Here is a 26365-nt window from a genome sequence, read left to right as displayed (position 1 = left end):
GAAAATTCTTTGATTAATACTAAAAGAGGTCTATGCACATAAAAGTCTGATGTAGCACCCTGGAGTTTATTTTCCAGGAATGATTATCCTGGTTGATTGTTAAAGGTCCATTGATTTCTCCCTAAGTTTGGCCTTGTTGCACTTTTCTTTTCTACCACTAGGCGGCCGGGTACTTGGTGGTATTAGATACGAGGAGGGCAATGCAGGGATCTTGTTATGGGTATATGGGGTATTTCAGCCAATGGGGAGGGATTTTCTTGGATGCCTTGGCCTGCTGGGAGAGCATATATATTCGGGTGGAGTCAGGTGATCTATGTTCTGTGCCACCTGGACAGCTGTCTGGGTGGACGTGTGTTGTACTGCCTGTGCTGCTAGCTCGGAGAGTGGGTCTATCCCGGGCACAGCTGGCTGCTAGGCTGTCTGAGGGCCTCTCCAGAAGCGGGGGAGCAGCGCAGGGTTGGGACTGCAACTTGCAGTCCAACCAAAAGTGCCAGTTCTGCTGGTCGGAGAACCTGTCGTGGTCAGGGGTAGAAGGGAAATTGTCACCACTAAGGCACCAATCACCTTATTACCAGGCACCACAGTGAGTAACTGAAGCAAGTACCGGAGCAGTATTCTCGCCGACCTGTGACGGTGAAAAATTGGGAAACTTCAGTGGGTATCAAGCCAGGGACCCAGCCATCAGAGGTGACGCTTGCAGAGCAGCCTTGTGTGTCAAGCTAGGGACTGAGTGGGCCAGTGGGTTGAAGTTTGAGAGGTATTTTGAGAGGCAAGCTAGGAACCTAGGAGAAAGGCGGGGATAACGCTTGAGGAAGATACCATTGTGAAGATTGGAGGAGCTCCAGGGATTCAGTGACAGTGAATCAGTGGGTCAAGTGAAAGACCTTGATCTCAGTGGGCTGAAGAACTACAAGGACCGGTTGTAGTGAAAGAGAAAGGAACTGTTATGTTTGTGTTAGGAACTGTTAAAGACTGTTGCCATTGGAGATAGCATTCCTGCATATGCAGATGTGGCGTCTTGCTGGATGCCTTTCCCTGCATGGCTGTCCTCCTGTTTAAGTCTTGGAGTCTGCCAATTGAACTTGCAACTACCTAAGGGTGTCCTGGCCCTAACCCTCTTTCCCCCAAAAAGTTTGTTAAGAGAAATAAGCTCTCTTTTGCATTCAAGAAGTGTCTGGCACCCAATGACTTTAATCATCTTGCACTCACCATGCCTCACAACCCACTATACACAGAAGCATGTCAGCTACCTCTGGCCTTGGAGGTTCTCATTAGACCAAAGGAGGCCTGGGACCTTACTACATAATCATCAATAGTCAAAGATAGTATTGGTTGACAGCTATAATGTGTAGACTCCAATAAAAAAGCAAGCAAATAATCTAAAAGGGAGAAAGAAAATGAAAACAATATATATAAGGAAAGGGACTTAAAGGAAAAAAAATATTGTGGTATAGAGGCATTACTATGTAATCCCTAGATTGGAAAATGCTAATTATTGTACAGAATATAAGAAATACATATTATGTAAAACTTGTGGCTATGGTAGTTTACCTAATGAACATAATTAGTAGACACATCTCCCATCGACAGCAACACTGAAAAACTGGTGACACCAGACCTAGTTCATCGGTTCTGCTACCCCTTGTAGGTATGTATGAGTGCCGAAAAGCTCTTTGTAAAACATGTAAGTTTGACCAGCATAGTAAAAAATGCTTTTTCTCTAAAGCCCCATACACACTATCAGATTATCTGCTGAGTTTTTCCTTCAGATTTACCAAAACCATATAATATGAGGACAAACCTTAGGAGTTTCAATGTGTATGCAATCAGGCAGGCCCTTCTACTACATGGTTTTGGTAAATCTGAAGGAAAAACTCAGAAGATAATCTGATAGTGTGTATGGGGCTTCAGGGGAAGACCTACCAGCTGGACAATTTTTACAACTGCTCCTCAGACTTTGTTGTCTATGGGTTCACTTGCCCTTGTGGATTGATCTATATTGGCCGCACCATCTGCCCATTAAGGCAGTGTTTTGCCCAGCATAGAAGACTTATAGAAGAGGAAAAATATCAGCAGAATGTCCCACAACTTTTTGCCGAGTTTCCCCAACAGTCCACAGTGGGACTACAAGTGTGGGTCATCGAACAGATGCCCAGATCTCTTCCTGAGGCTGAACATTAAAAAAAAAACGTCCAAGAAACCTTCTGGATTTATAACCTTGATGACCTTTTTCACCAGGAGGTTTGAATGAGGAAATTAAAATTGCTACCATTCTCTAGGCTTCCCCATTCCAGTTCAGTTTGTACTTTGTGTTTTTTCACTTTTTCTCTCCCCTTTCACCTTTTCTCCTTTTTCCCTCTATTTCTTCCCTTCTCACTTTTCTTTTTCTTTTTTTCTCTTGATTTTTCTGTCTTCTCCCTATCTTACTTTACAGATTCTTATTCCATGGATATATAATGATCAGAATTGTTTATCTTACAAGCCATATATGATATGTGTAGAATATATAGATGTTTGAATGCATGCATATTTCACGTTCACTTATTATAGTATTATATCTAGCTTCGTTTATTTGCTTGCTTTTTTATCTGATTCTACACATTTTAGCTGCCAACCAATAATATCTTTGACTATTGATGATTCATTAGACTTTTATGTGCATAGACCTCTTTTAGTATTAATCAAAGATTTTTCCCACTGCTGCTTGCTGAATACTTATTAATGTTGTGTTTTTTATTTATTCTTCCTTTGGAAGATCTAATGTAGTTTATTTTAGTGTGTATATTATTTTTAGTTCCTCTGGGCATTGCCCCACTACTCAGTCTTCAGTATATTCTTTTTTTTAAACTGTGTCCTAGCATATTGTTTTGGCCCCTCCTCCTGCTGTGCTTTATAAGGTCAGCCATCTATCACAGTTACTATGCTTGAAAAGGAGCACGGCTGCCGCAACACACGCAGTGGGCATGCTCAGAAACACGTCACACTCTGGTGATGTCTTCTCCACACTGCCTGGCCATCTGTTTCCAACTTGTGGTGACCAGCAGGGACTGCAGCACTCTGTTGCTGAAACCAGAGTGGAGGAATGTAGGAACCTTGACTCGTTCACCTATACCTACTCCTGGCATACTTGTACCTACAGATATGCCTTTTTAATTCTCCACAAATGTGAGTTGCCATTTGTATGTTTCTTGTTGGTGCCTCCTTGTTAATTCACTGTAATGGTCTGTGGATCTGTAAACCTCCCTGGGTTCTTGCCACTTGAGTTCTATAAAAAGACATAAACCCACTACCTAATTGAGCAAGGCTCATGTACAATTGCCAAACTTTTACAGTTGCCTATTTAGAATATTAATTATAGAATAATAATTTTATACACAAGTAACACTAACTGACAGCTAGCAATGCATTTTCCTCAACCATTTTATTAAATACTGTATATGGACAAGTGTGAACGGTATTTGTTTCATGGCTGTATAGCTTTGATGTGATGATTAATGTTCTATTTCTCTTATTTTCACAGTACCTGCGCAGGACTTTTAGCACTTTTCATTTCGCTGGCCTCCCTTGTGTCACTTTGGAGAAATAAAGACAGAAAGGTAGAAGAGGGAGATTTCACAGTGCACATCTGTCAGGTCAGCATATTTGTAAAGTAAACCAATTCCAAACCCTTGGAGCTCAGCAAGAGTCTAGCTTTATCTAGTCTTCAGTCAATAACTGTTCTAGCGTGCTTTTTAATGTAATATCCTCTATCACTGTATTGTGTAGTATTGTTGTTCTTTGTATATTTTCAAACACAGTGCTTTTTTTAACCACCTCAATACAGGGCACTTACACCCCCTTCTTGCCCAGGCCATTTTTCAGCTTTCAGCACTGTCACAATTTGAATGACAGTTGCGCAGTCATGCTACACTGTAACCATGTGAAATTGTTATAATTTTATTCACACAAATAGAGCTTTCTTTTGGTGGTATTTAATCACTCCTGGGTTTTTTATTTTTTCCTAAAAAAAGCAAAACATTTTTCTTAGTTTCTGTCAGTAAATTGTGTAAATAGGTATTTTTTCTACTTCACTGATGGGCGCTGATGAGGCGACACTGATTGGTGCTGATGAGGCGGCACTTATGGGCACTGATGAGGAGGCACGTATATGCCGCACTTATGGTCACTGATAGGTGCCACTTATGAGCAATGATAGGAGGCAATGGTGGGCATGGATAGGCAACACTGATGGACGGCATTGATGGGTGGCATTGATGGACAGCACTGATAGCCAGCACTGACTGGCGTCACTAATGGTCACTAATTGCTGGCACTTGTGGGCAAAGATTGGTAGCAATTGTGGGCACTGGTTGGCACTGATTGCTGGCAGTGGTGGGCAACCATTGCTGGCACTGGTGGGCACTAATTGTAATCCGGGCACTGATGATCAGTGCCCTGATTACATACCTAGCTGTCCCCTGTGAGGAGATGCCACTGATCGGCTCTCCTCCCCTCACACTCTGTCAGTGTGAGGTAAAGAGCGCCGATTACCAGCATCTCCGTGTTTACATCTGACCAGCTGTGATTGGACACAGCCGATCACATGGTTAAAGAGCCGCAGCTCTTTACACAGATCGGGATCGCGCCGTGTCCTAGCAATGTGGCTGCGATTGTTGCTCTGCATCTGTGCATCCCCAGGGCTCTTGAGAACGGTCGTTCTGGTAGGCCATCATATGACGTCCACCCAGAATGAGCGCTGCATGTGGTAAAAGATGCATCTAACCCAGAACTGGAGTTGACCTTAAAAAAATGTTTTGTTTTTTTTCAGTTCACTAATGCCGCGTACACATGTAGCAGACTATCCGGCGGACTTAGTCTGGCGGACTTTCTGCCGGACTTTCCAAACGAGCTACTTGCCCACACCCAGCACTTTTTCAGCGGACTAATACGGCGTACTTTTGAAATGAATGGACTCGCCCACACACGCGGAGGAAAGTCCGCTCATTTTGAGTGCGTCTCCAGGTAGCCGGGGCCAGCAAAGGAGGCATCGCTGGCCCCGTCACCTGGTATGGACTTAAAGGGGAACCTCTACGCCGAAAAATCGGCGTGGGGGTCCCCCCCAGGTCCATATCAGACCCTGAGAGGGTCTGATATGGATCAGAGGATGCTGGGACTATGACATCATAATGGGCGGGGAGATCATCCAGTAATGTCCCTATATAAGTCGCTGCGCACCGCGTCTCTGTCATTGTGAGCAGAGACAGCAACGACGCAACATCAGAAGAGAAGAACAGAAGACGGTGACAGCGGCGACAGAAGACTGGGCCACCGCTTGTAAAAGAGCTAGAAGAAGGCGCGGTGGCCCGGCAAGAAGAACCGAAGAGGGGGACAAGACCCCCGAAGTCGGAAGAAGAGGGCGGCGGCGAAGAAGAAAGCCGGGCTCCTCTATTAGTGAAAGAGCTAGCAAAAGAACAGAAGATAGCGGAGGAGTCCGGCGAGAAGACCTCCGAAGACAGAAGAAGACCCCCGGAGCTGTGCAATAAACTATTTTAACCCTTGTGTGTTGTGTTTTTTTTTTACTTTTTTTCACAGGTGAATGGGTAGGGGTCCATTGTACCCCATACTCATTCACATAGGGTGGGGGGCCAGGATCCGGGGGCCCCCTTATTAAAGGGGGCTCCCGGATTCCGATAAGCCCCCCGCCAGCAGACCCCGACAACCAACGGCCAGGCTTGTCAGGAAAAGGCCCTTGTCCTCATCAACATTTCCTGGCCGGCTGGGTAGCGTGCTCGGATAAGGGTCTGATATGGACCTAGGGGGGACCCCAACGCCGATTTTTTGGTGTAGGGGTTCCCCTTTAACACCATACCAGGTGACGGGGCCAGCAACGCCTCCTTCGCTGGCCCCGGCTACCTGGAGACGCGCTCAAAATGAGCGGACTTTTCTCCGGGCGGGAAAAGTCCGTTCATTTCAAAAGTGCGGACAGATTGGAGTACAAAAATACTTTCTTAGTCCGCCGGACTTGTGCACGAGGCATAAGACCCCTTTCACACTGGGGCTGTGGCCACGACCGCGATATCACTAAAGCGCCACTCATTTTAGCGGTGCTTTTAGTGCTGTTTAAGCTGCGCTTTTCGGTCTCTAGCAGGGTGCTTTTAACTAAGAAGGGGTTAAAAACGCCCATGTTGCTGCACTTTTGAAGTGCTGCCCATGTTTTGGGAGCGCTGTATACATCGCTCCCAAACCACCTCAAAGATGCTACTTGCAGGACTTTTCCTAACGTCCCGCAAGCGCACAACCCCATATGAAATGTATGTAAGTATGTACAGTATGTGAATTAAATGTTTGACAAAATTGTGATACATTTTTAATGCAGTTGAAATAATACATTCAATTTAGTGAATGGACCCTGGTAATAGCAATGCCTCGTACACACGATAGGATTTTCCAGCAACAAATGTTGGATGTGAACTTTTGTTGTCAGAATTTTTGCCAACAAATGTTTGAGAGCAGGTTTTCAAATTTCAAGCGTGTGTACACAATTCTGATGCATAAAAGTCCACGCATGCTCGGAATCAAGAAGAAGAGCCTCACTGGCTATTGAACTTAATTTTTCTTGGCTCGTCGTACGTGTTGTACATCACTACGTTCTTGACGTTCGTAATTTCCGACATTTGTGTGATCGTATGTATGCAAGACAAGTTTGAGCCAACATCCTTCGGCAAAAAAATCCATGGTTTTGTTCTATCCTATCGTGTGTACATAGCCTAACAGTGGGTATAGAAAAGAATCACCCTCCCCCCTTAAAATAATCACCCCCCCCCCCTCTTAAAATAATCACATTGTGTTGCTTTGCAGCCTGACATAAAGACAGACACAGAATTTGTTTTATCCAGCTGTATTTACTAGTGCAACTTATAACACCACCATTCTTTACTGTAGGAAGGGTGTTATTTGGATGGTGAGCTGTACTGGATTTCCATCAGTAATATTTGGTGTTGAGGCCAAACAATACAATTTTAGTCTCATCTGGCCACCTTAAACACACCTTGAAGACTAGTCAGTTGAGACTAAAATTTAATTATTTGGCCTTAACACCAAACAATATGTCTGGTGGAAATCCAATAAAGCTCACCGTGCAAATAGCATTATTCCTACAGTAAAGCATGGAGGTGGCAATATCCTGTAATGGGGTTGTTTTTTAGCAGCAGGGAGTGGAGCACTTGCTAGGATAGAAGACAAATGGATGGGGCAAAATACCATCAAATTCTTGTGGAAAATCTGCTGCCGTCTGCCAGAAAGTTGTCAATGGGAAGAAGGTTTACCTTCCAACACGACAATGACCAAAAGCACACAGCAAAAGTGACCATACGGTGGTTGAGGGAGAAAAAAGGGAATGTCCTTGCATGACCTAGTCAGGGCCCAGACTTAAACCACATTGAAAATCTGTGGAATGACTTAAAGACTGCAGTTCACAAATGGTCATCAAATTTAACTGAACTTGAGCAGTTCTGCAAAGAAGAGTGGGCAGATATTGCAAAGTCTAGATGTGAAAAGTTAGTGGGGACATATCCCAACAGTAATTAAAGCAAAATGTGCTCCAACTAAATACTGATATAAGGGGGTGATCTTTTTTCCAACTCATTGATTCTGATTTTGATTATTTTCTGACATGTTGGTGTTATATCCTTTCACTTGGATGTCATAAGTTACACTAGTGAGTACAGTTGGATAAAGAAAAAACGGTGTCTGTCTTCATTTCAGGCTGCAAAGCAACAAAATCTGATTATTTTTAAGGGGGTGCTTCTTTTCTATACCCACTCTATGTGTAATGATGGGTATATCATCAAATGCTTAAGGCAGTGTAGCCTAAGCTGTCTTCAGTTTTGTAGCATTTGTGGAAAAAATTGTGTTGACTATATAGTACATGTTTAAACAAAGGTTTTTTGTTAACTACATTTTTGTTAACAAATTGAAAGGTTTCAGAGCTTAGAATCTGGATACTAAGGCTACTTTCACACTGAGACGCTTCACAGGCGCTATTACTCTAAAAATAGCACCTGTAAAGAACCTCTCCTGTCCCGTGAAAGCCTGAGTGCTTTCACTGGAGTGGTGCGCTTGCGGGAAATTTAAAAAAAAGTTCTGCAAGCCACATCTTTGAGGTGTTTTAGGAGCAGTGTATACATCGCACCTAAAGCACCCCTGAAAAAAAATTGAAAGCAATGGGCAGTGCTGCCAAATCGTCTGCAAAGTGCAGCGGTGCTTTGCGGGCACTTTTAACCCTTTATTCGGCCATTAGCGGGGTTATAAGCACCCTGCTAGCGCCCGAAAAGCGCCTCTAAAACGATGGTAAAGCGCCGCTAAAACTGGCGGCGCTTTACTGCCGACGCCCCAGCACCTCTGTGTGAAAGTGCCCTTAGTGTTACTGCACTTTTGGAGTCACTCAGAAGTTCATCTTACCAGCAGTCAATACAAAGTTATATTTATTTTTAATATGTATAATGCTGCAAATTGGTTCCTTAGTGAAAAATTGTTATCGGGTATAAAGGAGTTCATGTTCAGGAAGATGGAGTAGCATGATCTGGTCTAGCTTTCAGCAGCCCTCCTACCATGTTGAGCTGTACATCCAAATCTGATAGAACTGAAGATTTGGTAGCAGGGACCAATTGTGTTGCCACTTTTAGTATACCCCATAGAAAAAGATCTATTCAATTTGGGGCCAATTATAGCACGATCCATCTAAAAGGTTTTATTTTGTTTTTGGTAGAGCATGGAAGGGTTAGAGCTTCTGTCAGGTTTTCATTGCCATCTGTCTTTCTGTTAAAGCGGAGGTCCACCCTAAAGTGGACCTTCCGCTCAACGGAACCCTCCCCCCCTCCGGTGCCACAATCGGCACCTTTCAGGGGGGAGGGGGGTGCAGTTACCTGGATAATCCAGGTAACTGCCCCCACTTCCGGGATAGCTCTCTGCGGAAAGGGGCGTAACTTACGCCCCTTTCCGCAAGGGCCCGCCCCTTCCCGCAAGTGCCCCCCTGCCTGCTGGGAAACACACAGATCCCAGAGGCAGCGGGGAGCGTCCTTATTGCGCAGCGCGATTCGCGCATGCGCAGTAGGGAACCGGGAAATGAAGCCGAAAGGCTCCATTTCCTGATTCCCATACCCAAGATGGCAGCGGCAGGACCCGACAGGCGACCTAGAGATCGGCTTCGGGTGCCGACATCGCGGGCGCGCTGAACAGGTAAGTGTCACTATTTTAAAAGTCAGCAGCTGCAGTATTTGTAGCTGCTGGCTTTTAAAAAAATAAAAAACGCGGAGTCCCGGTGGACTCCCTCTTTTTAAGGCAATTTCTCCCTCTCCTATGAAGACAAAACACATTTTTATCAGAGTGAGGAAAGCTTCTAACTTCTAACAGTGACTATATTGTTGCCCATGCCTCCCTGTCCCAGTGACAATCACATACCCATGTCATATATGCGTGTTACTGCGACAGGAAGGGAGGATAAATATCCCTAACGGGAATACAGGCAAGAATAAAAACCCGTATAAAAATCCACCTCGCAACTGTACTTTTAACACCTTAAAGATATGCAAGGCCCCTGGAAATACCATTAAAATTCAATGAGAAAAAGGCCATGGTGCCAGAAGTTAGGAATAACCTGACAGGAATTGTAACTTTTCATTTCTCTGTCCAAAATTAAAACAGGCTGGAATAAGGCTTTAATTCTGGAAAAAAAATGGTGTATTTAGGTTGAGAAGTATAACCAAACCCTTTACTTTATCACACGTAACAGGACACAGAGCATCTTCATATCCATGATGATAGGGTTATGTTGTCACCTTCAGGGGATTGGACACTGGTAAAGAAAAAAAACAAAAAACAGGAAGTCACCCCCTGGGCATAACACCTCCCCATTAGGCAAGGCTTGATTTTTTTTGTTAATGTATTAGGTGATGGTCTTGTCTGTTCAATCTCTACTTGAAAATGTAGCTAGCTTCTGAAAGATCTGAAGATTCCATCTGGTGTTAGGAGACTAGTTCTTTATGGGTACATTTTCCAGTGGCTTTTCAGTGCTCAGAGGAATGGTATCTAGACCTCTCACTGGACAATGACCTGTAGCATTGCTGGTCAGCACTGGACCCTGTGGAAAGGGACCCTGTGCAGTGATAGCTTGCCTTAATGACCGGTATAACGCTACATAGGTCCTGAGCAGTGTTCCCAAGTTCAGGAGTGAAGTCCCATAAAGCCCTTGTGCCATTGCCTGCCATGATGTGTGAAGATTGGACTGCCTAGGGTGTCTTGTGGCAGAACTGATGAGTGCCCTAGAGTGGCAAAGGTTGTACCCTCCTCTGGTGTTTACAATTGCCCCTGCGGCAGGACAGGAAAGATAGCACTTTTTTTTATTTATTTAGTGTGGGATTACAGGTCACAGCAGTGAATGTAGTGTAGTGTGGAGCTTTTGGGTACCACCCCTCGCTATGCGAGGCACTGGCAAATTTAGTGGAAATCTTATTTTGCTTGGTGTGTGCCTTTGTATAAGGCATCACGCATATTGTTCCACTGCTGCAGGACCTCAACTTGATATTTTCCGTATTGCAGAAGTCACCATTTAACCACTTTCAGACCGGACAATTTTGCTGGCTTAAGACCAGACCACTTTTTGCAATTCGGCACTGCGTCGCTTTAACTGACAATGGCGGCGTCCTGCGATGTGGTTCCCAAACAAAATTGACGTCCTTTTTTTTCCCACAAATAGAGCTTTCTTTTGGTGATATTTGATCACCCCTGCGGTTTTTATTATTTTTTGCGCTATAAACAAAAATAGAGTGACAATTTTGAAAAAAACGCATTATTTTTTACTTTTTGTTATAATAAATATCCTCCAAAAATATATAAAAAAACATTTTTTTCCCTCAGTTTAGGCCGATACGTATTCTTCTACATATTTTTGGTAAAAAAATCGCAATAAGCGATTATTGATTGGTTTGTGCAAAAGTTATAGCGTTTACAAAATAGGGGATAGTTTTATGGCATTTTTATTAATTTTTTTTACTAGTAATGGCAGCAATCAGCGATTTTTATTGTGACTGCGACATTATGGCAGACACATCGGACATTTTTGACACATTTTTGGGACCATTGTCATTTATACAGCAATCAATGCTATACACATGCATTGATTCCTGTGTAAATGACACTGGCAGTGAAGGTGTTTAACCAGGGGGTGGCAGTGTAGGGGTTAAGTGTTCCTAGGGGTGTGTTACTAATTGTGGGGGGCTGGGCTTTGTGTTAGTGAACACTGATCTTTGCTCCAATCACATGGAGCAGAGATCAGCGTCACTTGTTGCTAGGCAGAACGGGGAGATGCTGTTTACAACGGCATCTCTCTGTTCAGCCGCCCTGTGAGACAATCGCGGGTATCCCCGCGGCGATCGAGTCTGCGTGACACACGAGTGTGGCACACACGCGATGATAGGGTGGAATATTAAAATGGACGTACCTGTACGCCAATATGCCCGCCTGTGCCATTCTGCTGACGTACATCGGCGTGCGCCGGTCGAGAAGTGGTTAAACCCATTGGGGAAATTCCTTTAGTACTTCTGACTCAGAAGGTTATTTTTCTGGTTGCCATTACTTTAAATGAATGAATGAATGAAATACTTGTATAGCGCACAATGCGAACTGAATCGCCTCTAGGCTTTGGCTCCCACAGTTTTGAAATTGCTCTTTCCTGTAAGGAACTGTTCCTGGTGCTTCATCGTAAACAAAAAGGCCCTAGGTCTTTATCCATAATTTTTTTACCTAGGGTGGTTTCTTCATTCTCTTTCAACTAGTACACAATGTTGCAGCCTTTTTGTTCTAAGCCTCATGGTGGGACTAAGCTCTTCACACTTTGGATGTGGTTTGTGCAATCAGGTGTACTCTAAGTTAGATTCCATTTTTGTGCTTCTTGAAAGTCCACAGAAGGGTCATGCAATTTCCAAATCTACCATTTCTCAGATTTGTCAGCTTATTTCTCATGCAAACAGTCCAAAGGGCAAAGTTCCACCATTTTTGGTAACAGCCCATTCTACCAGGTAGCGACCTGGTTTTCAGTTCATGCTTTTACGAAATTTTACCAAGTGGATGCTAGAGCCAATGGGGGAATGTTACCTTTGTTCAGCGTGTTTTGCAGGCTGCTATGTGAGGTTCTAACCTGTTTACTTGTTTGGGGCCAGTTGGGTTTGTTACCATGTTGGCCGTCCCTCATAGTCAGCACTTTGGGGGCATATCTCTGTTGGCAGGATATGTCCAGTGATGTACGATAAAGAAAATGGGATTTTTTTTACCTGTAAAATCCTTTTCTTGGAGTATATCACGGGACACAGAGATTCCACCCCCCTCTGTCTTGTGGTTTATGGCTTTCTACAAAACCGAAGCCTTGCCTAACGGGGAGGTGTTATGCCTAGAATGGGACTTTCTGTCTTTTTTTTTTCTGGTGTCCAGTCACCTGAAGATGGCAGCATAACCCTGTCATTATTAATATAAAAAAGCTCTGTGCCCTGTAAAGTATTCTAACACAAGGATTTTACAAGTAAACCAAAAATCCAATTTTTCAACCAGCCTCTGAATATGTGGGGTCTCTGATATGCTTTGTACCTTAACTGGTGGAAGTATCTGTAATGTATCATGATTAAAACATACCCATTACAGGTCAACTAGAATCTCTGAACTCAAGGCTCAAACTGATGGTACAGAAATGAGATAGAAATCAGGAAGTTTTTAAATGAAGTGGGTTATTGACAAAGATGTCTGCAGCTGTTCAGCATGTGACTTTCTAAATTCAAAGCTTTCAGTTCACCCCTGCTGATGTATGCCCAAGAGCTTCATTTTTCACATTGTATTACTTACACTTTCTGTAAAGTAGAATTGCAAAATGAAAATTAGTATGATAATTTGAAACTCACTGTAATTGATCGGGGAATTCCAGAGAGTTGTGTTAATCAGTTGCTTATAATGAGCTGTTATTGAATCATTACTGACCTTTTTCTCACTGTTGAGTTTGACATTTTGACCGTTTTGCCTCAGGAGTAAAGGAATTTAACACTTTGACTATGTTCCCCACGTCACCTAATTTAAAAAAATAAAAAAAATATTAAAGGGCTTCTCCAAAACAGCCAGGGTTAGCAATATCTGAAAATAGATTGCAGAGATTTTGCTTCATTTAGTAATGGTGTCATATATTTGCCTTTGAGAGATAGAAGGGCTAACTTTATTAATTGCTTTTAAACTTCTGCAGCTGTTGCAAAGGATCTCATGAAATCAGGCACAAAATAGATTTGATTCTGTGTAACCCTCCAAGGACTTGACCTGAAAATCCCATTTTAGCATGTACTGTGCAATTTACAGCCAGAGGCAGTGTCTTTCTATTAATTCATGTACTGTATGTGCAAACCTCATAACATTGAGGATTCAACAAATAAAAAAAATATATGCAACTTGTTAAATGCACTTATCAGCAAAGAACACAGAAACATTGTAAACGACTAATGTTTCCACTACTTTAAAACATATTTTTGCAGTTTACCAAAGTGTTGTTAGGTTTTTTAATCACTTCAATACAGGGCATTTTCACACCCTTCCTGCCCAGGCCAATTTTCAGCTTTCAGCTCTGTCACACTTTGAATGACAATTGCGCGGTCATGCGACGTTGTACCCAAATTTTGATTGTTTCCCCCCCCCCCACAAATAGACTTTTCTTTTGGTGGTATTTGATCATCTCTGTGTTTTTTATTTTTTGCGCTATGAACAAAAAAAGAGTGACAATTTTGAAAAAAAACACTATTTACTACTTTTTGCTATAATAAATATCCCATTTAAAAAAAAAAAAAAAATTTTTTCCCTCAGTTTAGGCAGATATGTATTCTTCTATATATTTTTAGTAAAAAAAAAAATCCCAATAAGCGTATATTGGTTTGCACAAAAATTATAGCGTCTACAAAATAGAGGATTGATTTGTCATTTTTATTATTATTATTTTTACTACTAATAGCGGCGATCTGCGATTTTTCTCACGACTTTGACATTGCAGTAGACAGATCGGACACTTTTGACACTATTTTGGGACCATTCACATTTGTAAAGAGATTGGTGCTATAAAAAAATGCACCAATTACTGTATAAATGTGACTGGTAGGGAATGGGTTAACACTAGGGGCGCTGAAGGGGTTAAATGTGTGTCCTAGGGAGTGATTCTACCTGTGGGGGGAGGGGACTGATGAGGGAGGGAGACTGATCGGTCTTCCTCTGTACAAGGAACATAGATCAGTTCTCTCCCCTGACAGCACGTGGATCTGTGTGTTTACACACACAGATTCATGTCCTAGTTCTGTTACCGGGCAATCGTGGGTGCCCGGCGGACATCGCGGCCGCTGGGCACCCGCATCGGGTCCCCAGTGATGCGCCAAGTGTGCGCGCTCTCCACAATGCAGGGAAGCAGAGGATGTCATATGATGCCCACCGAGAGGGAGAAATGGTTCCTGCCACCATCATTTTACAATACGGCAGTAGGGAACTGGTTAATATGCATGTTAACAAATATTTCACTCCTTAACCACCTCAATACTGGGCACTTTCATCCCCTTCCTTCCCACACCAATTTTCAGCCATCCATGCTCTCGCACTTTGAATGACAATTACTCAGTCATGCTACACTGTACCCAAATTACATTTTTATCATTTTGTTTAAATAGAGCTTTCTTTTGGTGGTATTTATTCACCACTGGGTTTTAACAGAAATCCAATAAAATCAAATTTCGTCATAAGGCCAGAATGTATTCTTCTACATGAGTTTTTTGAATTTGCAATTTTTTGCCCACAATTGTTTGGAAAACACTGAATTTTTTTCTCCACAAAATTTTTATATTAACACATTATTTCTCACACATGGCATAGGTAAACTTGTAATTACACCTCAAAATATATTCTGCTACTACTCCTGAGTATGGCAATACCATGTGTGTGAGACTTTTTCACAACCTGGCCACATACAGAGGCCCAACATGCAGGGAGCACCGTCAGGTGTTCTAGAAGCATAAATTACACATAGAATTTCCTGATGACCTATCACATTTTTGAAGGCCCTGGAGCACCAGTACAGCGGAATTACCCACAAAATGACCCCGTTTTGGAAAGCAAACACCCCAATGTATAGTCTATGAGGCATAATGAGTCTTTTGAACATTGCATTTTTTTCCCACAATTTTTGGAAAATGTGGAAAGAAAATGAAAACTTTTTTTTTTTTACACAAAGTTGTCAATTTATAAGATATTTCTAACACATAGGATGTACATACCAAAAATTACACCCCAAAATACATTCTGCTACTCCTGAGTATGGCGATACCACATGTGTGGGACTTTTCCACAGCATGACCACAAATACAGAGGCCCAACATTCAAGTAGCACCATCAGGCGTTCTAAAGGCATAAATTACACATTTCATTTCCTGGCTACCTATCACATTTTCGAAGGCTCCTTAGCCTCTTTCTTAGGATTCTGTCCACAGTTCCCATTTCAGAGCCACTGCTTTCTACTGGCTCATACTCGATATCCGAGTCTGACGGAGATGTCCGTGCTACTCTCATCCAACATATCCTGGAACATATGGAAAGCCGCCTCCTTGCTGAATAATTTTTTAGCCATGTTGACAGATTACTGTGACAGATGTGTGACAGAAGTTGATCAGTGGAAAAGATGTGGTAGGTGATCACGGACAGATATGTGCACTGGAACTGATGTGGCAGATGATCACGGACAGATGTGTTTAGATGTGCACTGGGACAGATGTGGTAGATGATCACAGCCATATGTGCGCAGATGTTTACTGGGACAGATGTGTGCAGATGATCACAGCCATATGTGCGCAGATTTTCACAGGGACAGATGTGGCAGACGTTTACTGGGACAGATGTGCACAGATAATCACGGACATATGTTGCAGATGATCACTAGGACAGACGTGTGCAGATGTTCACTGGAACAGATGTGGGACGGGTGTTTTTCACTGTTTAGGGACACTGTGGCAGGACACTATTTTGGGTACACTAGTTGGGCGATCAGTGTGTAAAAAGCTGTAAAAAAAAACTGCTCATACACACTGATCCCCGGCTCACAGCACAGATCCTCTCTCCTTCTCCTCACTGACAGGCTCTGTGTGAGGAGAAGCAGAGGCGATCGCCTGGCAATGGATCTCTATTTACATTACATGATGGCTGTGATTGGACACAGCCATCATGTGATCAGGAGGACCAATAACAGATCCCTCCTGCTAATCGGAGATGCGCCGAGTCCGGGGAACAGTCCAGGAACTCAGAAGGATGAAACACCGACCCGGCCATTTATATGCATTGGCCGGATGGGGAGAAGTTAAAAGAGAAGTATGGGAATTTTTTCTTCAAGAATTATACTTACCGAGGTGGATGTAGCGTCTGTCCCCCGCTGGCTCTAAGACTGAGAACTGATCGCTTGGTTCTAAATGCTCCCTGAGCAGCGAGCTGGTGACTGTCAGGGCTGTGGAGGGGCAGGAGCAGCTGGCTCAGGCTCTCAGCGGCTCACTGAGGCGGAGCTGGGTTCAGCCTCAGGTATGTGGGTGGATCACAACCATATGGTCGCAGTCTTTCCCCAGCCTGGACCGGCTCTATGATGACAGCAGGCTTCAGCAGAGATCCCACGTGCCCGTGGGATCGCACAGTGCAGCGTGTCAGTCTGACATACTGCATCTCCGATCGTGATAAGAAGCCTCTGACAGAGGCTGTCAGTGCTGCCCATCAGTGCCATCTATTAGTGTCCATCAGTGCCACTTGTCAGTGCCAATCAGTGCTGCCTATCAGCGCCGCCTGTCAGTGCCCATCAGTACTGCATATCGGTGCCGCCTCATCAGTGCCTGTCAGTGAAGGAGCAAAAACAAAATTTTATAACAGAAACAAAGAAAACCTTTTTCTTTATTCAAAAATGTTGTTCTTTTTTAGTTTAGCAAAAAAATAAAAAACGCAGAGGCAATCAAATACCACCAAAAGAAAGCTCTATTTGTGGGGAAAAAAATTATAGAAATTTAGTTTGGGTACAGAGTTGTATGACCGCGCAATTGTCATTTAAAATGCAACAGCACTGAAAGCTCAGCGAAAGTGCCTGGTATTAAAGTTGTTAAAGACTTATGGGTTTATTAAAATAGCAGAGCATGTTTATTTTGCTAAGTGAATTTTCACTTAGCTTAGTGACTGAAATTAAGCTTTGCTGACTTCAATCATCCCAACTGTGTGTTAACAAAAGTGTTTTTTTTTTTTTTTCCTTGTGCATGCAAAGTGAACTTTCTACTTGTTCACCAAGATAAATGGAAATCCACAGATTAACACAAAAATTCCTATTTTAGGTATCAGATCATGGCATGTATAAAATTTAAAGCATTATTTTGGAATCTAGTGGTGTGAATTACCTTAGTTGATCAAATGATTTCAGTGCTAGTGCGTGAGACATGCACACAATGCACCTTGTTAATTTGAGGATTCTTCAGTGAAATGATTGGGGCTTTTACATCGCTCAAATATGCAGCAGAATTAATAGCGGTGATAATTCTTCATGTTGTTTTAACATTAAATTGTAGTATTATGCAGATGCTTCCCCTTGATCATCCCATCTGAATTAATGAGGAGTTGCAAAGTCTAAGGCCTTAATCACATGGGTAATCACTTGCATGCCCTGTGCAGAGCCATGTTTTGCCAGCACAGGTGTTGCATGCATCCTTGTGCCGGCAGTCCCATAGATGTCTGCTGGGACACATTGCTGCACGGATACAGCTACTATGTCCCAATATGACCTTCGTTTGGATGTGGGTGCTTGTCCCTGATCTCACCCTTGGTGCTTTCGGAGCCATGCTACTGCACAGATGACAAATTGGGACACAGCAGCTGTGTGCATGCAGCCACTTGTCCCAATCTATGGCCATTCTTGTTTATGAGAAGCCAATCTAGCAATCAATTTCTCATGAACAGGCTTTTGCTTTGATCAGTACTCTGCAACCAATCAGCAGCAGTGCTAATCAGTGTATTCTAACAAAGGGGGAATCCTGCTCTGAAAAAACAATGAGAAGCGGAAAGGATTCCCACATCCATCTCAAATGTGTGGATGGGGTAATCGGTTCAGTTCATTTGTTCTGAAATATTTAGCCAGCTTATCTCTGGTTTTCTCCAGTCATCTTGTAGGACAGCCTATGAGAGGACAAACAATAATGCATCAGCCTTTGGAGGGACCACTGCTTGGAGGACCTTTCTCCCTAAAGCTGGTCTTGGGTAGATAAGAGATCTAAATAATGACGTGAATATGGAAATGTTTGATCATGTAGCTGCTTTACAAATTTCCTCTAGGTTAGTACCATCTTTCTCTGCCCATGAAGTCACCAAGGCTCACTTGGAGTGGGCATTCACCAATACAAATAAAGCATCTGAAACTCAAAAAGTCTCATGTTGCAGACATCTCATAGCATCTAACACATTTTATGCCTTTTCTTTATCGTTAGAAGGTCTGTTAAAGCGGAGCGTCAGTCATTTTTTCATTTTTCCATCTATTAAATCTTCTGTTCTTGTTGTTTTAACTTTGGATAGTAAAATATTTTTTTTCTGCCAGTAAATACTTCTTGTTTCTTTTCTGGTTATTAGCCTAGGCTTATGACATCATGCACAACTCTCTTTCTCACTCTCATGAGAGGTTGCCAGGAAGGCATGGGGGGTGAGTCATAAGAGGGCCAATGAGAGCTGCAGGGCTGTTGAGCTGGAGGTGTGCCTCTGTGTGTATGTGTAAATCCAGGAAGTGAACAGGAAGCAGCTTCAGCTGCCCACAGTTAAAATTACTGCAGCCAAACTCAGTGGAGGGGGGATGTCTGCAGCATAGTTGGCAAGTACAGAATTACAATATATATATAATGCAAAATGGTTGGAGGGAAGCTTCAGAATGACAAAGATTTTTTAATTGTAAATTATGTGAGCAGACTGCAGTTCCTCTTTAAAGAACGTTGATGATACAATTTTCTGTGCAGCATGGACATAACCTTGGAAAGGAACCCATAGTCAATTTTCAAAATGATGCAGTTATGGCAAAAGATTTGGGGAATGGCATAACATTTTAACCACTTGCCGACCGCTGCATGCCAATATACGTCGGCACATGGGCAGCTGTGGGCAAATGGGCATACCTGTACATCCCCTTTAATTGGCGGGTCTAGCCCGCCATGTACAGAGTGACCGTGCCCGCTGGTCCTGCGGACTCGGTGTCCGGCGATCATGTCACAGAGCCACAAAACGAGGAGATGCCTATGTAAACAAGGCATTTCCCCTTTCTGCCTTGTGACATGACAGCAATCCATTGCTCCCTGTGATCGCGAGCAGTGATTGCTGTCTTGTCCTAGGTAGCCCCTCCTCCCCACAATTGGAATCACTCCTTAGGACACACTTAACCCCTTCATCGCCCACTAGTGTTTAACCCCTTCCCTACCAGTGTCATTTACACAGTAGTCAGTGCATTTTTATAGCACTGATCACTGTATAAATGACCATGGTCCCAAAATAGTCTCAGAAGTGTCCAATGTGTCTACCATAATGTCACAGTCACAATAAAAATTGCAGATCATCGACATTACTAATAAAAAAAAAAATGCCATAAAACTATTCCCTATTATATAGACGCTATAACTTTTGCGCAAACCAATCAATACGCTTATTGCGATTTTTTTTTTTTCAACAAAAATATGTAAAGGAATACATATCGGCCTAAACTGAGGAAAAAATCATTTTTTTGTATATTTTTGGGGGATATTTATTATTGCGGGGTTGAAGCGGTTCAGAAAACCCAAACATGTTTTCATTACATATAACACTCAAGGTTTAACTAGCTGTTTGGAAAGGAAGAATTATTACTACTTAATGGAAGTGAGAATTCTCTTTAAAATGCTGTTAAGGCATGAACAATACTTCCACTTTAGGATTACCTTGGCCAAGAAAATGTTCAGTTCTGCTATAGCGGTCAGTATTCTTAATGCCCCCTCCCCCCCGCGCCCAGTAATTCCTTATCATAAAAATTGCTGTATTAAAGTGTTACATTAATAAAGATTCCTGTCTGACTGCATTTGTTTAGCTTGGCGAGTTGGAACATTAAATGCCTAGAAAGTAGGCCAGGTAAGTCAAATACAATATTGTCACAGAATCCTCAATGTTTATGCAAGGCTGTACATGAGAGTTAGCAAAAGACCAGAAAAAGCCTGCAAAATATTCAAACCCTTCTCTTTCTGACACTGGTTATGTTTCTATTGGAGCACTATTTATTTATGCAGTAAATGCTAATGTCAGGTAGGAGCTTGTTCTTGATAAAAAATTTGATTTTTTTTAGGTACTGATCAGTGTTTACTGTGTGTGCTGCCACTGCAATTAACTGTTTGCTTTTATAGATGCTGAGCCTTGCAGTTTCTATATGGATTGTAAACACCACTCACTCCAGCCTAGCTGCCAAGCAAGGACTGCCACTGCTAAACCAGATATTGAGTTGGTCAATAATAGGTATGTACACGCATGTTAATATATTGTATATCTGTGTTACTAAAACAATGGCAGCTAATATGATTACGCCATATATATATACAGTATGTTTCTTCATATCTAGGAGTATATATTAATATTCTTCAGTTTTTTAGACCACATTTATTAAACTAAATTAAGCATTTCATAAATGTTTATTATGCAGGAATATTTGTAATAACAAGTCTACTCTTTTCCTGCATCTAACTTATGATGTATAGTCAAGTAAAAAACACTTTGGAGCAGTCCTCTCTCCTTACCAAGGGAGATATGGAGGATGGTTCCATAGGGGGGCTGTAATATATTGCTGCAAGTTCCAAAATTGTAACTGGGTCCCCAGAATTAATGCTCACAGATAAGGCACAATAACCTTCCACTTCTCCCATAATAATTTGCAGAGACCTTAAATCTGTGTTCATAACATGATTATTTACATTCCTAATTCAGAAAGAAGATTTTGACATAATAAAAGGTGCAGTAAGGCTACTTTCACACTGGGGCGGGGTGGGGGGTGTTAGCGGTAAAGCGCCGCTTTACGGCTGCTAGCAGGGTGCTTTTAACCCCCTCTAGCAGCCGAATAAAGGGTTAACATCAAAGGGTTTGCAGGAGCTTTGGCAGTGGTGCCCACTGATTCCAAGGGGCAGTGAAGGAGTGCTATATACAGCTCGAAAGACGCTTGCAGGACTTTTTCTAACGTCTTGCAAGCGCACCGCCCCAATGTGAAAGCACTCGGGCTCTCACACTGGAGCTGCAGAGGAGGCATTTCTTAAGCGCTTTACAGGCTCTTTTTTTTTAGCCCAAAAGTGACTGAAAAACACCCCAGTGTGAAAGGGGTCTAATGCCCTGTACACACGGTCGGACTTTCTGACAGAAAATGTGCGATTGGATTGTGTTGTCAGAGAATCCGATCGTGTGTGGGCTCCACCGGACTTTTTATGTCGGAAATTCCGACATGTAAAGTTTGAGAGCTGGATCTAAAATTTTCCCGACAACAAAATCCGATCATTTAAATTCTGATTGTGTGTTGACAATTCCGACGGACAAAGTACCATGCATGCTCAGAATAAATTACGAGACATTTGGCTACTGGCCTCTTTATAGTCCTGTTGTATGTGTTGTACATCACCGCGCTCAGAACGATCGGATTTTCCAACAACTTTGTGCGACCGTGTGTATGCAAGATTTTGCTGTCGGTATGTCCCACCGTATGTACAGGGCATTACATATGTATTTTTGACCTACCTGTAACAGTTACAAATTATCTGATATTTATGGTCATTTCAGTCATTGCTGTCTACCACTTCTGATTTTGCATTCTTCTTTGATTGTATATACAGAACTCTTAAAACTCCCTGAAGGTTTGTATCCTAAAGTTTTTAGTTTTTTGTTTTGCTTGCTTCTTTTTAAAGTGCAAGTAAAACTGTAAGAAATATGTATTCATTACTAGCATTTTCTTTTTTGAGACTTACCAGAGCCTTACATTGATAAGCAGATCAGTCATAAAGATCTACAAATACAGTATTTAGATTTAGAGCAGTACTTTATCAGCCAATACTTGGCATTTGGTGATTCACCTCCTACTTTTTATACGGAATGATATGCTAAAGCAGTAAGGCTGCATTCACATGTGTAGCATTTTCAGGCAGAAAATTGTGTGGTTTTACCGCGATTTTGCCTGCGGTTTTTGCCACGTTTTTGTACAGTCACCAATGTAAAAAGAAGAAAAACACCAAAATCTGCCCGAATTGAGCTTCAAAAAAAGCTCCAGAACTTTTTTGAGCACAGGCATTTGGCTTCTGGCATTTTGGAGTTGAGATGTGAACCATCTCCATAGAAAATAATAGATTTTTTCCCCTCCAGAGTTTTGTAGTTTGAGGCTTCAAGCTACAAAATACTCAGGTGTGAGTGGGGCCTTATAGAGGGAAACAAGCAAATGCTGTTGTTGTTTACTATTTTATTAACATTCTGTATTCTGCTAGTAGTTCCTACAAGGTTTCTTGTAAACACAATTACCAATTCTTAATAAACACTTATGCCGCGTACACACGGGCGGACTGTATGGCCTACTTAGTCCGCCGAAACACATTTCAGCGGACAGTCCGCTCGTGTGTGGGCTTCAGCGGACTTTTTCAGCGTGCAGTCCGGCGTACTAAGTATTTCGGATTTTTCGAAATACTGTCCGTCGTACTCGCATTTCGGCGGACAATCCGCCCGTGTGTATGCCAGTCCGCTGTACTTTTGAAATGAGCAGACTTTTCCCGCCCGGAGAAAAGTCCGCTCATTTCGAGCGGGTATCCAGATAGGCGGGGCCCGCGAAGGAGACGTCGCTGATCCCTGCCGCCTGGTATGGACTTAAAGGAGAACCCCAACGCCGAAAAAAATCGGCGTGGGGGTCCCCCCCAAGTCCACAACAGACCCTTGTCCGAGCACGCTACCCGGCCGGCCGGCCGGCCGAGCGAGCGCCCCCCCCCCCTCCTGAGCCGTACCAGGCCGCGTGCCCTCAACATGGGGGGGTGCCTTGTCCCCATGTTGATGAGGACAAGGGCCTCTTCCCGACAACCCTGGCCGTTGGTTGTCGGGGTCTGCGGGCGGGGGGCTTATCGGAATCCGGGAGCCCCCTTTAATAAGGGGGCCCCCGGATACCGGCCCCCCACCCTATGTGAATGAGTATGGGGTACAATGTACCCCTACCCATTCACCTGTAAAATAAAAGTACAAAAAAAACACAACACACGAGATAAAATACTTTATTGCACAGCTCTGGGGATCTTCCGTCTTCGGGGGTCTTCTCGCCGGACTCCTCCGCTATCTTCTTGTAGCTCTTTTGCTAGCGGAGGAGTCCGGCTTTCTTCCTCGCCGCCGGCCTCTTCTCCCGACTTCGGGGGTCTTGTCCCCCTCTTCGGTTCTTCTGCCGGGCCACCGCGCCTTCTTATAGCTCTTTTACAGGCGGTGGCCCGGTCTTCTGTCGCCGCCGCCGCCTTCCGTTCTTCTTCTTCTTCTTCTTCTTTTTCTTCTTCTCCAGGAGATGTTGCCTCGACGATCTCTCCGGCCGGAATGCCAGGGACGCACTGCGCGGCCACTTATATAGGGTCAAGGGGCGGTGTCACATGGCTTTATGTCACATGGGTTGGTGTCACATGGTGACCCCGCCCCCTTACGATGTCATAGTCCCCATGTGACATCAACCCATGTGACCAACCCATGTGACATAAAGCCATGTGACACCGCCCCTTGTCCCTATATAAGTGGCCACGCAGTGCGTCCCTGGCATTCCGGCCGGAGAGATCGTCGAGGCAACATCTCCTGGAGAAGAAGAAGAAGAAGAAGAACGGAAGGCAGCGGCGACAGAAGACCGGGCCACCGCCTGTAAAAGAGCTATAAGAAGGCGCGGTGGCCCGGCAGAAGAACCGAAGAGGGGGACAAGACCCCCGAAGTCGGGAGAAGAGGCCGGCGGCGAGGAAGAAAGCCGGACTCCTCCGCTAGCAAAAGAGCTACAAGAAGATAGCGGAGGAGTCCGGCGAGAAGACCCCCGAAGACGGAAGACCCCCGGAGCTGTGCAATAAAGTATTTTATCTCGTGTGTTGTGTTTTTTTTTGTACTTTTATTTTACAGGTGAATGGGTAGGGGTACATTGTACCCCATACTCATTCACATAGGGTGGGGGGGCCGGTATCCGGGGGCCCCCTTATTAAAGGGGGCTCCCGGATTCCGATAAGCCCCCCGCCCGCAGACCCCGACAACCAACGGCCAGGGTTGTCGGGAAGAGGCCCTTGTCCTCATCAACATGGGGACAAGGTGCTTTGGGATGGGGGGGCCGCGCGGCCCCCCCTTCCCCAAGGCACCCCCCCATGTTGAGGGCACGCGGCCTGGTACGGTTCGCTCGCCCCCCTTTCCTGGCCGGCCGGGTAGCGTGCTCGGACAAGGGTCTGTTGTGGACTTGGGGGGGACCCCCACGCCGGTTTTTTTCGGCGTTGGGGTTCCCCTTTAAGTCCATACCAGGCGGCGGGGTCAGCGACGTCTCCTTCGTGGGCCCCGCCTACCTGGAGATGCGCTCGAAATGAGTGGACTTTCCTCCGCGTGTGTGGGCGAGTCCGTTCATTTCAAAAGTAGGGCGGATAGTATGGCGGACTTAGTACGCCGTATTAGTCCACTCAAAAAGTGGTGTGTGTGGTCAAGTCTGTTCATTCGAAAGTATGACGGACTGTCCGTCGGATTGTATGACGGACTAAGTAGGCCATACAGTCCGCCCGTGTGTACGCGGCTTTAGGCATGTGATGTTTAATTGGAACAAAACATTGTAGACCGGTTCTTCTCAAAGAAACTGCACAATGTAGTTTAATTTCACCTAGCATTCAGAATGTATCTTCTTGGAATGATCTCAGGTTCAGAACATTTCAGTTTCAGATTAAAAATTTGATTGAGGATGCTTTAGGAAAAAAAAAAAAAATCTAATTCTTCAAATACTAGCTCTAGTGTAAAGTTCTTGATGTCCCTAACCCAGTGTTTCTCAAATCCTAACCCAACATGCATAATGATGCAAAATGTAAACTGGCTTACACCACACTTGCCACTTAGTAAAACAAAATCTAGAATTGACCTGACTATGCTAATGAAAAGACTAATCCATTTTATAAATATTATGCCAAATTTTTGGTTTTGATTAGGGACCTTTGATTTCGATTTAGGGAATCCAATGGGCCTTTTAGTTCTTATATACAGTACCTCATATAATAAGCTCAATAAATATATAGGCATTGACTTCATGTCATTGTTAATGAATAATATGCTATGTGTACCATGATTTTTGGGGTTGCAGAGCATATCCTATTGTTAACCTCATAAGAGTGATTTGCAATCTTTCTAATGATATGTATTATTTTATAAACCTACCTGGTAGTAATTCTGTGTTATGGTAGCATAATCTTAATTTTCTTTTACTGTATATCAGTTTAGTGCCAGACTATATTAATTACACAGGTTATTGTTATACTGTTCATCCTTATATTGTACAATTATTCAATAAAACATTTGTAAATGATCAACAAGAAAATCTTTAATAAAAGAACATTGATCTGTCCAATAGTTCAGCGTTGTGCTCACCCGGACTGGTTATTTGCCGACCTTCAGATCCCTGTTGCCAACATGTTTATTGCGGCTTCACAGCCAGTTGCCCACTGCGCATGCGTAAGTCACACTGCCTTGTGCATGGTCCCGCAGCCTTTTGAGACCTGTGACATGTCCCAGAATGTTTCAGGTGGGATGGTGGGGTGGGGGGGGAGGAGTAGAACTTCCGATGGATCACTGTGGTGGAAATGGGAGCTGGTACCTGTCAAAAGTAGGTACCAGCCCACCCCCCTCCAAAAAAAGTTCCCAAAACAGAAGGGGGTCATAAAGCAGAACTTAGGGCAGTAGGGGAGCGGTTCCATAGTCCTAAAATACTTTCTCCCCTAGAGTGACAGCAATTTTCCATTTTTCCATAGATACAGTATGGCAAGTGGGCTTTGTCACCCTGGGACAGAAAGTCTGCTACGTATAAGTTTAAAATAAAGGTAAAATGCAGGTAAACAAGCAAACGAATGCAGCCATCACATCTTAGTACTAGTAAACTGCAATATATTACATTTTTGTTCTCGTATTTAAATTCCCTAAAACTACCTCCACACCACAGACTTTTTGGTAGCAGTTGTATTAGATTATTATTATATTGCTGTAATAATTGCGCAAGCACTTGTGAAGAATGATGAGCCTTTACAAGTAATTTGAGTATATAGGGAACCTTTGGATGGCT

At 43.5% G+C, this 26365-nt stretch overlaps 1 protein-coding gene across 1 annotated transcript in view; it reads left to right on the top strand.

The window, feature by feature from the left end:
- PIGN (phosphatidylinositol glycan anchor biosynthesis class N) overlaps positions 1 to 26365 on the top strand; it is a 618025-nt gene that overhangs the window by 418652 nt on the left and 173008 nt on the right. Inside the window, exons 19-20 of the mRNA XM_077492054.1 lie at positions 3521 to 3632; positions 20451 to 20559. Coding sequence (XP_077348180.1) covers positions 3521 to 3632; positions 20451 to 20559 — 221 coding nt within the window. The remainder of the gene's footprint in view (positions 1 to 3520; positions 3633 to 20450; positions 20560 to 26365) is intronic.

Source organism: Lithobates pipiens, unplaced genomic scaffold, assembly GCF_037356315.1.
Source record: "Lithobates pipiens isolate NorthernLeopardFrog02 unplaced genomic scaffold, aLitPip1_a1.2 Scaffold_19, whole genome shotgun sequence".
NCBI lineage: Eukaryota > Metazoa > Chordata > Amphibia > Anura > Ranidae > Lithobates > Lithobates pipiens.
The sequence above is the reverse complement of the archived record's forward strand: the minus strand, read 5'-3'. Positions and strand labels throughout refer to the sequence as shown.